The sequence below is a fragment of the Portunus trituberculatus genome, chromosome 33, assembly GCF_017591435.1.
Source record: "Portunus trituberculatus isolate SZX2019 chromosome 33, ASM1759143v1, whole genome shotgun sequence".
NCBI lineage: Eukaryota > Metazoa > Arthropoda > Malacostraca > Decapoda > Portunidae > Portunus > Portunus trituberculatus.
Window position 1 is genome coordinate 12,482,619 of NC_059287.1, and position 13,516 is coordinate 12,496,134.

The 13,516-nt window shown below is 40.4% G+C and overlaps 1 protein-coding gene and 1 long non-coding RNA gene across 3 annotated transcripts in view; both read left to right on the forward strand.

The window, feature by feature from the left end:
• Nucleotides 1-685: 685 nt before the first annotated feature.
• The window catches only part of LOC123512361, a 29,770-nt gene continuing 16,939 nt past the window's right edge, over nt 686-13,516 (forward strand). Inside the window, exon 1 of the long non-coding RNA XR_006677070.1 lies at nt 686-743. This is a non-coding gene — a long non-coding RNA (uncharacterized LOC123512361). The remainder of the gene's footprint in view (nt 744-13,516) is intronic.
• On the forward strand, nt 11,859-12,614 carry LOC123512359. 2 transcript variants are annotated; one of them, XM_045268721.1, is made up of 2 exons: nt 11,859-12,174; nt 12,317-12,614. In XM_045268721.1, exons 1-2 carry the CDS (start codon nt 11,895-11,897, stop codon nt 12,349-12,351), a joined length of 315 nt encoding a protein of 104 aa, XP_045124656.1. In that variant the 5' UTR covers nt 11,859-11,894; the 3' UTR covers nt 12,352-12,614. The 2 variants fall into 2 exon arrangements, with proteins under 2 accessions (XP_045124656.1, XP_045124657.1); XM_045268722.1 differs by having other exon boundaries at nt 11,859-12,171; nt 12,314-12,614.

The following is a 13,516-nucleotide window of genomic DNA, read 5'->3' on the forward strand; positions in this document are numbered from 1 at the left end:
GGTTTAGGTTCCTTTAACTACTCTTGCGTAGAATCGAATCCTTTTATAGCTCATGTATGACCAGATATCTATTTTCTACACTTTTGAATGCCTCAGTGTTTGGTGTTCAATCCTTTTTAATCTTTCCATATGGGTTCAGGTTTCTTTTACTGCACTTATGTAGAATTGAGTCCCTTTTTCTTTAACTAGTCGGATGTTTATTACTTTTACCTATGAATACGTGAGAGTTTTGGTATTAGTTTTTTTTATCTTTCCATAAGTGTTTAGATTACTTTAACTGTTCTTATATAGAATCGAATCCCTTTCTAACACAAGTTTACCCACATATTGATTCTATTACCTTTGAATAATTTTGTTTTTCAGTCATTTAGAAGCTACAAAGAATGAAGAAATGAAAATGAGTACCGGGAAATGAGAACAGAAGAGACAAAATGTAAAAGCAAATGGAGAACAGAATGAGAGAAGTTACAGAATGAATGGGAAAGAAAGAAAGAAATGGCGTGACAAGATTGAATAATAAAAGAGAGGGAAGGGGACGACGAAGAGAGAGTGAAAGTAGAATGTAGAGGAAAGGGAAAGGAAGGGAGGTATGTAGGGAAGGGAGATAAATTTGGAGAATGTTAAGCAAAAGGCGATGAAAGAAGTGAATGGAAAGGTGATGAGAGAGAGAGAGAGAGAGAGAGAGAGAGAGAGAGAGAGAGAGAGAGAGAGAGAGAGAGAGAGAGAGAGAGAGAGAGAGAGAGGTTAGTTTGTGTACAGCTCGTCTCTTTTTTTTCTTTCTTTCTTTCTTCCTTCTCTCCTTCTATTATTTGTTTGCTTTCTTTTTATCGTTTGTTTGTTTGTTTGTTTTTGTTTGCTTGTTTATTTTTTCTTTCTCTCTGTTTATCTGTCTATTAGTCTGTTTTTCTTTCTTTCTGGCTTGCTTTCTTCTCTCTCTCTCTCTCTCTCTCTCTCTCTCTCTCTCTCTCTCTCTCTCTCTCTCTCTCTCTCTCTCTGTTTGTCTGTCTGTATTTCTTTCTTTCTTTCTTTCTTTCTTTCTTTCTTTCTTTCTTTCTTTCTTTCTCTCTCTCTCTCTCTCTCTCTCTCTCTCTCTCTCTCTCTCTCTCTCTCTCTCTCTCTCTCTCTCTCTCTCTCTCTCTCTCTCTCTCTCTCTCTCTCTCTCTCACACACACACACACACACACACACACACACACACACACACACACACACACACACACACACACACACTACCCTTCCCACAACCCCTCACCCCTACCCCTACCCTTCCTCCCTCCACGTCCTATCCACTGGGCTGAAAGTATTAGAAAGTGACGGACTGACCAGAGAGCTTTTAAAAGTCTTTCTTGTATACTGTGGGAAAAGGTGACATGGGTGCATAGAGAGTGTTGGAACGCTACCACCACCACCACCACCACCACCACCACTGCTGCTATAGTCATTCTTTTATTATTTTATGCATTATGGCTCCTATGATTGGAAGTTTAAGGTATTGGTATGTTTTTGTTGTTATTGCGTGTTTTATATTGTGGTCAGTTGATTGTTAATGTTGTATGTTATTGATTTGTTTTTTTCTTCTCTATTTTTCTTTATTTTTGTTTTCTTTCTCTCGTTTTCTTGGTTTACGTGTATGTCTGTTTGTCTGTGTCTATCATTCTATCGATTTCTCTGATGATTTTTTTTTTTGTCTATCTTTCTGTCAATCTGTCTATATCTATATCTGTTTCTGTATTTTTGTATCTATTTGTCTGTATGTTTGTCTTTTTATCAATCTATCTACCTGTCCTTATCTGTCTTTTTATTAGTCTTTCTATTTGTCCTTGTCTGTCCGTCTGTGTTTTTTTTATCAGTCTATGTCTGTGTACCTTTACCTATCTATTTATCTATCTATATATCTACCTTTCAGTCTTTCTGTATGTTTGTCTTCTTGTCATATCTGTATGTCAGTCTATCTATTCCTCCATCCATCAACCTATCTATCTATCTATCTATCTATCTATCTATCTATCTATCTGCTTATAGTCACCTATCAATTTATCTATCCATATATTTATTCATCTATCTATCTATCTATCTATCTATCTATCTATCTATCTATCTACCCATACATCTATCTATCTTTTAATCTACATTTTATTTCTCACGCTCACTAAGCCCTCCCGGATTTGGCAAGCGTGATCACCTGGTCCAGGATACATTACCAAGACTTGCCTCACTCACCTGCGTTACCTGAGCGTGGCCGGACAGGTGTGTGTGTTTCCAGACTGACGAGTTTGCTGTGAATCTGCCAGGTCCCTTGTAACTATGTAGGTAAATGCGTTGTGCTGTGACGTGATTGTGTGTTTGTGTATTGGTGCGTCTCTCTCTCTCTCTCTCTCTCTCTCTCTCTCTCTCTCTCTCTCTCTCTCTCTCTCTCTCTCTCTCTCTCTCTCTCTCTCACATTTTGTATTCGTTTTGGTTCAGTTTTATGGCTTTGACCTCTTAAGTTAGTCTCTCTCTCTCTCTCTCTCTCTCTCTCTCTCTCTCTCTCTCTCTCTCTCTCTCTCTCTCTCTCTCTCTCTCTCTCTCTCTCTCTCTCTCTCTCTCTCTCTCTCTCTCTCACCACACTCTATACACACACACACACACACACACACACACACACACACACACACACACACACACACACACACACACACACGATGGCCTTAACAGTGGCAAGTTTTTGTGCTCATCATTGCTACACCTTAAACACTGACTTGCTCGGCTCTGCTCCACTTCGGATGCCTCTTCTCTACAAGTCGTGTCCTGAAATGCACTGAGAGTAGAAAATGAGTATAGACGTTTAGCTATCTGAATGTTGTGTCTCATGTTCTTCTTTTAGCTATTAGGGAGTCTTGAAAGGTTAGATAATTATGTTTAACCATTACTAGAGTCATGAAGATATTTTTATACTATTATTAGAACCATGAGAATTCCCTGGAAAAATGTAATTGTTGAGATCAAAGTAATCGAAATGTGAGGCTCCAGTTTATGGGTATGTGGACCGAATAAGCACGATCTTGCTACCAAAGAAAAACAAAATGGATTAGGACTCGGAAAAAATTGATAACTAGAAAAAGAAATTATCTTCTAATTGTAGTAAAAAGTATATCTCGTTGTGGAAGCAAGTCATGTTTGCAAGACCTTGGAACACTTTAAAGAAATGGAAGAAAAAAAGAGGAAAAAAATTCACTTGGGAAAATCAAAACCCACTAAACATTGAAGGCCACAAATTTTCTGCCACTTCCGAAAATTTCATGAAAGAAAAAAAAAAAAAAGGAAAGAAGATAAATTATCGTACGTGAGAGATCGATTCAAAAACCATTTCCATTTATTTTTACTTAATTTTTTTTTCATTCATAAAGGACAGAGATATACAAGGTTAACAGGTTTGGAGGATTGAAATAACAGCAAAACATCCAAAAGAACAGGAGCAGCTTCCAAAATGTGTGAAAAAAGAAAGGAAAAAGTTTGTGTCTGATTGTTTCAACTGTTATACTTGTTTTTTAGTTGGTAGTAATACAAGGTTAATGGTTCTGAGTGCTGAAAAAAAAGTGAAAACCTCCTCTCTCTCTCTCTCTCTCTCTCTCTCTCTCTCTCTCTCTCTCTCTCTCTCTCTCTCTCTCTCTCTCTCTCTCTCTCTGAAGTCATACGTCCCATAAATTCCACATTTTTATTGTTTTTAGCCAGTCTATTGCTTTCTGTGTGCCAATCCACCGTGTTGTTGAGCTCCGACTCTTATCCTGTATCAATGCTAGATAAAGAAAGGCATCAAAAATTTATTCGATATCTCGCTTCAATGACTAGGACCATATTATGAAGGGCGCCGCACCTCCACTGTTTCAAAAGTCTGCAGTTCAAGTTACTTTAGGTTTTAAGGGTGTCTTTACGATTTTGGTGAAAGATTAACACCATTTCTGCATTATTAATAAGTCAGTGATGCATATTTTCAAACTATCGCTGCTGTGAAGAAACCACTTTTTTTTTTATTTATACCATGTGGACTTCTCACGGGAATTTCTGGGCTAAAGGGGATACGTTTTAGGGTACCTCCTATCTCAAAGCCCACCCGCTAGGAAATCGTTGCCCCGAGTGAGGAAGCCCAACCTACACTCGGACCGTGGACAGGATTCGAACCCGTGCGCTTGGAGACCCTCGGACCCCAAAGCACGCATGGTTCCACTGTACATGAATGATTTAGTACGTGGTCATCTTCTATCGCCTCTCTCTATCTATTTATCAGTCAATTTCATCACATCTATCAATCTATCAGCTTTTCTCATCATATCTATCAATCTATTTATCAACTTGTTAAATCTGTCAGGACATCTCATCTCTATCTATCTATCGGTCTATTTCCTCTATGTATCTGTCTGTGTTCCTCGTCATATCTATCTATCTATCCATCCATCAGTCTACTCTATCCCATCCTTATCTATTACTGCCCTTCATACTCATCTCAACCATGAACACGAACAAAGAACAAGTTAAAGCAAGAATGAACACGAAACTTTCCTTCCTTAACTCACTCCTACGACAGAAGAAAGTGGGAGGGCGTACACAGCACAAGATCTCAGTGGGTGGGAACAGAACGCTTAAACTGGGTGGAGTGAAAATTGTGAGAGAGGCGAGCATAGAAAATGGGAAGGTGAAACAAAAATAGAAAACGAGCAGGTCACGAATACACATGTTCAAATTTGTGTGTGTGTGTGTGTGTGTGTGTGTGTGTGTAGGAGGATTGAATTGCGTCTTACAGGGAGCTGATTTCACACACACACACAGAGAGAGAGAGAGAGAGAGAGAGAGAGAGAGAGAGAGAGAGAGAGAGAGAGAGAGAGAGCATAAATGTTAGAAGCTGTAACGTTAAACAGATAAATACAAAACACATTACATATTTCGTTCTTCTTTTCCTACGAATTGCATATATTTATCTTTATTTTTGTACGTATATTCCAGCTGATTAGATTTGTTTACCCATTCATTTGCCTATTAACCCCTTTACTACCATCACACGTCTTCATATTTATTCTGGTTACCATTAGACGATTTTATACTGCTTCAAAAATTCATGTGAGGATTAAAATAGTGAAGGCTATGGACAATTAACTTTCTGACCTCTATAAACACTTGCTAATGTAAATAAAATAATTTAATCATACCCAAAACTCATGGTGAAAAATGCGTCCCAGTACTGGAGAGGTTAATCCATGAGGGAAACAGGACATACATTTAAAATCTTTACTTCTATCAATCTTCCTCGGGACTGATTATAAAAGAAGACGAGAAGAAAATAGAATATAGAAATTAGAAAAACTGAAAAATGTTAAAGAAAAAATCCTGAAATATAATAAATAACGAATAATGTAAAGTTGAACAAATTATGCTTAGAGTGTAACGAAAATGAAAAAAAAACACTGAATATTGTAAAAAAAAAAAAAAAACAGAAAAGGACAAAACTAGAGCAGATGAAAGAAAATGGAAATAAAATAAATAATAAAAAAAGAAGATTGGTATATTTTCTTATCATTCTATCTTTTTTTTTTATGTAAGAAAGGAAAGCTGGTCAAAGGAAACATAAAACAAAAGGAAAAAAGACCCACTTAATTACCAGTCACCATATAAATCCGAGAGTTAGCCAAAAAAAACGAATAGATGTCTTGAAACCTTCCTATTAAATGAAGTTAAGTCATAGGAAGTTGAAAATACAGCCATTTATGCATTCCCTCCCTTTTAGAAGACTTCCGCTCGCTTCCTTACGGCAACAGGAGAAAGTACAGATCAACTTATACTTTTTAAACTTTTACCTTCATCAAAAACGTGCTATTAAAATCTGCACCTTGAGGCTTCGTGGTATATATGTTTTTATTTCCAAGACGTCAGTTTATACAATACACAGAGGTAATGGTGGTGGTGGTGGAGGTGATGGTGGTGAGCAATGGAAATGCACACACACGAAGCTAGAGTAGTGATGGTGAAAGGTACTGACGAGTGTTATGGTAGACAGGGAAAGGTGGTGAATGGTGATAGTAAGGATGGTGAAAGGCAGCGCGGGAAGAGGCTGGAATGAAAGACTGGTTGTGGCGGTGGTGGTGGTGGTGGTGGTGGTAATGAGTACTATGAATTATCAATGGAGTGTGGTGTTTTATGATAGAGTAAATTAGATAAACTGACGAGACAGGCCAGTATTCAGAAACGGTTTGCTCCCACGCCACAACTGTTTTCCGAGATCATTTTTTTTTTCTTATACCATGAGAGGATTTGCCTGGTTCTCAAGACTGCTTCTTCTCTTAATAATGTAGAAATGGTGTTTATTTAGTGACGTTTCTTCTGTTAATTCACCCAAGAGAACATGACAATTATCACCACCATACGCAATGCATGAAATCTTTATAAGTGTCTGCAAGAACATTACGGGAGAGAAAGAAAAGATTTAGACACTCTAGCCAGTTTGAAGATTGATTGTGATTTTAGGACAAGTAATGATGTCTCAAAGTGATTGGTGATTAAGAAACAGTGTACCAAGTGACAGTCTAAAGGTTAAAACCACTTGTGCAGCTTGGTGACTTCGCCTCTGATCGCCCCCCACACACAAGCGCAATAATACTTCAAGGGCTAAACACTAATAATACTAATACAACTTCTGATATGCACATGTCGAAGTAACACTGACACGGGTAAACTCACTAAACATTACATAGAAGGAAGCTTAACCCCTTCAGTACCATGACGCGTTTTCATATTCATTCTACTTATTATTTGATGATTTTATACAGCTTCAGAAACTTGTGTGGGGAATTAAGATAGTGAAGACTGTTGTCATAAATCTTCTGACCTCCATAGACCCTTGCTAATGTCAATGAAATTAAAGTGGTCAAATCGCACACAAATCTCAAGGTAAAAATGCATCCCAGTATTAAAGAGGTTAAATTATCTTTGAAAAATAACACTGAGCAACTCTTTAAGACAGAAGGCATTAGTTCCAAACTGTGACGATCCAACGAAGAAAAAGAAAGAAAAAAAAAAAAAAAAAATGCTACACGGCCGTCTCTTGTCCTCGGTAAGGGCAGACGTGTCCCGAGGCACCGTCCTTGAGTCTATCCTTGTGAGGGAAACCCATTTTCTTTCATGCCTTTCCCGACACCTTTCCCTGGCCAGGCTCAGCTCAGTCAGGTATCGGATGAATCTTCTCGGCCCAGACTGTTAATTCAAAGCAGTTTAGGCTCTCTTAAGGATCGTTTTCTTTTGTTGTAAGTTACGCAAGGATTAGACGAAGAGAGAATAGGAAGAGGAAAGAGACAGAAGGGAAAAAAGTCAATTTATGAGAGAGGAAGGTAAGGTGGAAGGAAAACGAGGAAAAATAGTAGGATGGAAGAGAAAAGGGAATGGAGTCGTAGTTCTAATGATAGTAGTTCTCTCTCTCTCTCTCTCTCTCTCTCTCTCTCTCTCTCTCTCTCTCTCTCCGTCGTGTTTTCGTATATACTTGTCAATGTATTTCATTCATTCATTCATTTATCATTCATCCATGTTAGCTGTGCCGCGTGGCCACTACAAGCCTAGGTACAGCAGTCTTTCTCCCCAAAATTTCTCCCTTCGGCACAATCATTCTCGCATTTTCCCGCACAGTTTGGTCACGCCTCTCGCTGCTTCGTCCAGAGGGGAAGGTCCGAGGAGTGCTTGGCCGCGGGTGGATAATGGCTGGGTTAACCGTTACATTGTTTAAGAAATTGCTCCGTGGTTTACCTCTGTCTTCTTTGGTCATTAATTTTGTTTTGATGGTGTTTTAGTCTAGTTTTAGTTTAGTTACCCCTCGTACTTCTGTGTGCAGTGTGTGTAAAGTTGAGAGAGAGAGAGAGAGAGAGAGAGAGAGAGAGAGAGAGAGAGCAGAAAATAGTATCTCATTCGATAAAAGAAAGATTTAAGAGAAAAGGTATTCCCATGAGACACTCACTCTCCCCACTCCACCTGTCATTCTCCTTCCTAATCTCTCTCTCTCTCTCTCTCTCTCTCTCTCTCTCTCTCTCTCTCTCTCTCTCTCTCTCTCTCTCTCTGCAGCGAGTGACGAAGCGGAAGAAAATTAATGCCAAGGGTAAATGTGAGAAAAGCGTAATTTCAGTCCCTCAGAGAAAAAAGTGTTGAAGGAGATAAAGAATGGTATATATTCCTGAGGGGGTGAGGGGATGCCTGACTGTGAGAAGGTGGAGCGCCTGAAGATGAATGGGGCAGTGGTGACAGGTAAGCAAGAAATGGGAAGGGTGATAAAAAGAATTCTGGGAGGAGATTGGAGGTGTAGGTGAGGTACTTGATGCGAGAGAAGGGTGTGTTACATTTCTATGGGAAGTATGTGGATGAGTTGAAAGAATCAGCAGAGAGAAAGTGGAGAATGTGTGAAGAGGCAAGAGAATGGGAAGGCAGCAGGGCCTGATGAGACACCGTATGAGATGTACAAAAATAGAGTTGTGGTTGATAGGATGATTGAGGTTTTTAATTAGGTTTGGGAGGAAGAGAGAGTGCCGAGAGTGTGGAATGAATGTAGGGTGACGTTGTTCCATAAGGAAGATTATAAGAGTAACCACATAGTCCCTCCTTTTTTCTTAATGAACTGGGCATGAAAACAACCATTGTTCATCTTCACCATTGCTTTGTTTGTGAAAAAAAAAAGTCATTTAATAAAAATAATCTAAATTGACTCACCAATAGTTCATCTAGGTTTGACTTGACAGCTTGAGATATGGCGCCATCAGCCAGCAAGGTCAAGGCACTGAAGTACCACAGATTGGGTACATACAGATTGTCTGTACCTGCTCCAGACTTCTGCCATGCCTTCAAGTTCTTCACCTCCCTCCTGAACTGTTCCCTCAGCATGTGTAATTTATCAAGTATATCATCTGAAGTTACTCCACCGTCCATTGATTCATTCAATCCTTTCACAATTGAAGCGAGAATTGCATTACTTGCATATAGATTTTTATAATTGCCTTTTCATAACAGTGCTGAAAAAACAATTCACAAATTAATTTCTGATATTTTTCTCCCGCATATAGTTCTGAAGCTCTTAATATTCCCTCTTGGTCATTGGCTTGGTGTCAATACTGGTCACAGTCCTGACATATCCATCATAACCTGCACCTGAGAGCAAAACATTAGGTACAAGTTTCACATTATTCTTTGAGAATTTGCCTTCTCCTACTGTCTTGGGTGAGGATGAGAACACCTCATTATGGCGCTTTCTGCATTGTACTACCAGCCAGGTGTCTGCAGCCTTTGTGGTGATGGTAAGATCCACGATTGCCTGACGTAATGCACATGAGGAAGTCACAGCACGAAGCATCTCCTGCTGCACATATTTATCAATGATGCAATTCTCTGTACTTCATACAGGTATCTCACTGCCTTCCTGTTGTTCTAGGAATGTTCTCTTTCTGGCAAAGATAGTTTTGTAGGGGCTGGAGCTTTGGGTATAGGTGGTTGGTCAGTGGAGATTGAAGGGACTGGTTCATCTTGTGAGCCAGTCTTTCTCTGTTCTTTCCTTCTCTGTACCGACTCCATTAGCTTCTCTATTCTTTGTCTCATTGCTGCAGTCCTCCGTGGCATCTCGAAAAATAGAGAAAACCGAGAAAATGAACAAAACTCCTCTCGTTCACTTTGTAAACAAAGCCTTGGCTGCCTTGTACTGCGCCGCCAAAATCCAAATTCTGTGGCACCGTGGAACTGGAAGGGATGCCTGGCAGTCTTCTCTCTCCCCTCCATCATTGACAGAAAATTAAACCTCAAAAGGGATTACTAAACTAAAGCCTCAAAAAATCGAAAATAAGAAAATACAGTGTTTTGTCCTTTTAAAAGGTGAGTTTTAAATATAAAGGAACGACTTAAAATGGCCAGAATAGATTTCTTTTTATTTATTACCACATTAACTTGAAAAAAAGACAAATTATAAAAAAATAATACCGTACGATATGAGACGACCATGAGAACACATTACTTGGTTATAATTTTATCAAAAGGACTTACTTCTCAGTCATTGATTTTGCAAAATTTTGGTTTCAGTGCATGTTTGCTGTTGATTCGTAACTAACAGTCAGAGAGGACCATTACCATTTCTTCAGTATATCGTACAAGGAGATTGAATAACAGGTGGCATGACGTCATAAAAGTGAAGGGAGCGCGCTATTGGTTCTCTGCTGCCCATATCCCCCCTTACACCCAAAACAGTACCGACCGTCCATTGAAAATACATGGGAACGCCCAAGTTACGCTCCTCATTTTCCGTCATATGTCCATGTTTCGAGGCTGTCTACCATATATGTGACCTTAATAGACTCGTGACAACCGTGGCATACTGTGCCACTAAGATTTAGACGGTAAATCATACATACAAATTAGGTAATACAGTGTTTTCCAGGTTTGGTGGACTTGAGTGAGAGGTGGGAAGCTGTATTTGGGCAAACATATGACTGAACAAGGTCATGTACACATGTGAATATACATGTGCATGTAAATATAAACATGTACCGTATACATGTGCATATAAATTAAGGATAAATGAATTGTGTATCAGGTGAAAGTTGACCTGAAGGATGATTTTTCTTGGTATACCAATTAATCAACACTGTCAAATACTCTCTCTCTCTCTCTCTCTCTCTCTCTCTCTCTCTCTCTCTCTCTCTCTCTTTCTCTCTCTCTTTATTTAGAATGACGTGTGATTTCATGCCACTGTGCATTGGAAAAACATTTATCACAAAAATTTTACTTCACGGTTTGTTCCTTGTCATGGAATAAACGAGAAAAAAAATCTTTTGCCATAATTCCTCCCAGAAACGGTCATTGGTTATTGAAATGTGCTTTTCTCTTAATAAACCAGATATCATCATATCATCATAGTGCCGTTAAAGTGTGCAATTTGACACTTTATAGAAAAAATATTTTAGCGTGTTACCAAGTTTTAGAATGTTGTGGAAGCAGTTGTTATTTTTCAAATGTATTATCGATCGTGTTGAAAAAGATTGGTGGATTTTAGGAATGTTTTTAAGAATGTCGATGTTATAATACTTTTATTTACGTTATTTTTTAAATATTTATATTTTTGCTTCGTCCAGCAATATCTATATATTTTAGGAATTAGTTTTGATTGGTGACAAGTCAGAATTTATATAGCATTCGTGTCCAGCTGCCTTTTTGAGAATTGGCATTTTCAAAATGGTTTACATACATGTATATGTGACGTCATCAATGGGGCGGCACACCGGCTGAACCCAGACCCAGTCAGACCTGTGGCTCCCTCCCGCACTGTGCTTGCGTGCCTGCGTGTTATTTATTTTTTTTTTTCTTTCATTGTGTAGAGGGAGATGCTGTACGTGTGTGTGTGTGTGTGTGTGTGTGTGGGTGGCAGCGGTAGACAAGGGGGGAAGGACGGGTGAAGTATTTTGGTCAGCAGTGGTACGTTATTCTTCACACACACACACACACACACACACACACACACACACACACACACACACACTGTATATATAAGCATGTGATCATGCAGTGTTTCCTTATTCCTGGCAAGTTCTTTCATCACCAAGCAGCACCATAGAGAAGGGCCTGTCACACCTTAACGTTTTAGAGAACGTATGGCTAGCGTATGGTAAACATGTTAAACGGTGGCGTACGCTGAACTCTTCGTTTTTCGGCGCGTTGTCGACGTATGCAGAGCGTATAAGACAACGATCGGGGAACGTACTCAGCGCGTGAGGAACGTGTGAGGAACGAACTAACAGGTAACGATCGAGTAGCATACGCGTAACAATCGAGTATCGTACGTCCTCGATCACGTGACGCATGTCAACTGCATAAAAGGTTGCTGCAAGGACTATCGTGTCACAACTATACCAGCCATGGGCAAGAGGTCACCGACCAAGAAACCAGCACGGGGCCGCGGCCGTGGTCGCAAGACACCCACACTGTCACCTTCACCTCTAGTCTCGGACGTCTTGGGTGATAGAGATGGGCGTGACTCATCTTCGCCACCGCGAAGAGATGCCTCCCCTGCAGGCTCCACCGCATCCTCTGCTGCATCGACCTCTACTCTACAACCACATGATATGAAAAAGAGAGCCAAGAAGACTCAGTTTTGTTTGGATCCTGAAGAAGAACAGATAATGTGTGACTTTGTGAGAGAAAATGACATACTGTGGAATGTAAAGAAGACTGACTACAGACGTGTTGACAAGAAAACCAAATTATGGGAAGATCAGGCTAAAATTATGGGAAACACGACAACAATGCGTTCTGGGCACGCTGTCCATTATACTAATGAATACAACGCGTGAGGAACGATCAGAGAACGAATGATAACGATCGCCTAACGTGCCTTTAACTTATCCCCAGCGTATGCATAACGTACTGGCCACACGCTGGCATACGTCGAGAATTTTGTGCATGCTCAAAAACTCGCTGTCCCTGCGTACGACGACGTACGGCACCGTACGCCACCGTACTTCAACGTACCCTAACGATGGAGCAGCGTACCCATAACTTATTCAAGCGTATGCTGAGCGTGTGCCACCGTTTTCCATACGCTAGCCATACGTTCTCTAAAACGTTAAGGTGTGACAGGCCCATTTATTTTGAGGTATTTGTAATATACCCATATAATCTGACCACATGGGAGCCACATTCCTGAACGCACCAATTGTGCCTTCTTTTATACATATAATGCCCCTTTACACACACACACACACACACACACACACACACACCGCGTAGTGTAGTGGTTAGTACGCTCGACTCACAATCGAGAAGGTCGGCTTCGAGTCCCGGGAAGCGGCGAGGCAAATGGGCAAGCCTCTTAATGTGTGGCCCCTGTTCACCTAGCAGTAAATAGGTACGGGATGTAACTCGAGGGGTTGTGGCCTCGCTTTCCCGGTGTGTGGAGTGTGTTGTGGTCTCAGTCCTACCCGAAGATCGGTCTATGAGCTCTGAGCTCGCTCCGTAATGGGGAAGACTGGCTGGGTGACCAGCAGACGACCGAGCTGAATTACACACACACACACACACACACACACACACACACACACACACACACACACACACACACCGAGTTCGAGTCCCGGGCGCGGGAAGACAAATGGGCAAGCCTCTTAATGTGGTCCCTGTTCACCTATCAGCAAGTGGGTACGGGATGTAACTCTAGGTTGGGCTTCCTCACTCGGTTTCCTAGCGGGTGGGCTTTGAGATAGGGGGTACCCAAAAAGTACCCCTTTAGCCCATTAATTCCCGTGAAAAGCCCACATGGTATAGATAAAGAGAGAGAGAAAAAAAAAAAAAAAAAAACGAGGGATTGTGGCCTCGCTTTCCTTGTGTGTGGAGTGTGTTGTGGTCTCAGTCCTATCCGAAGATCGGTCTATGAGCTCTGAGCTCGCTCCGTAATGCTGATGGCTGGATGGGTGACCAGCAGACAACCGTGGTGAATAAAAAAAAAAAAATACAAGAAATTGATCATGTGAATAGAAAAGAT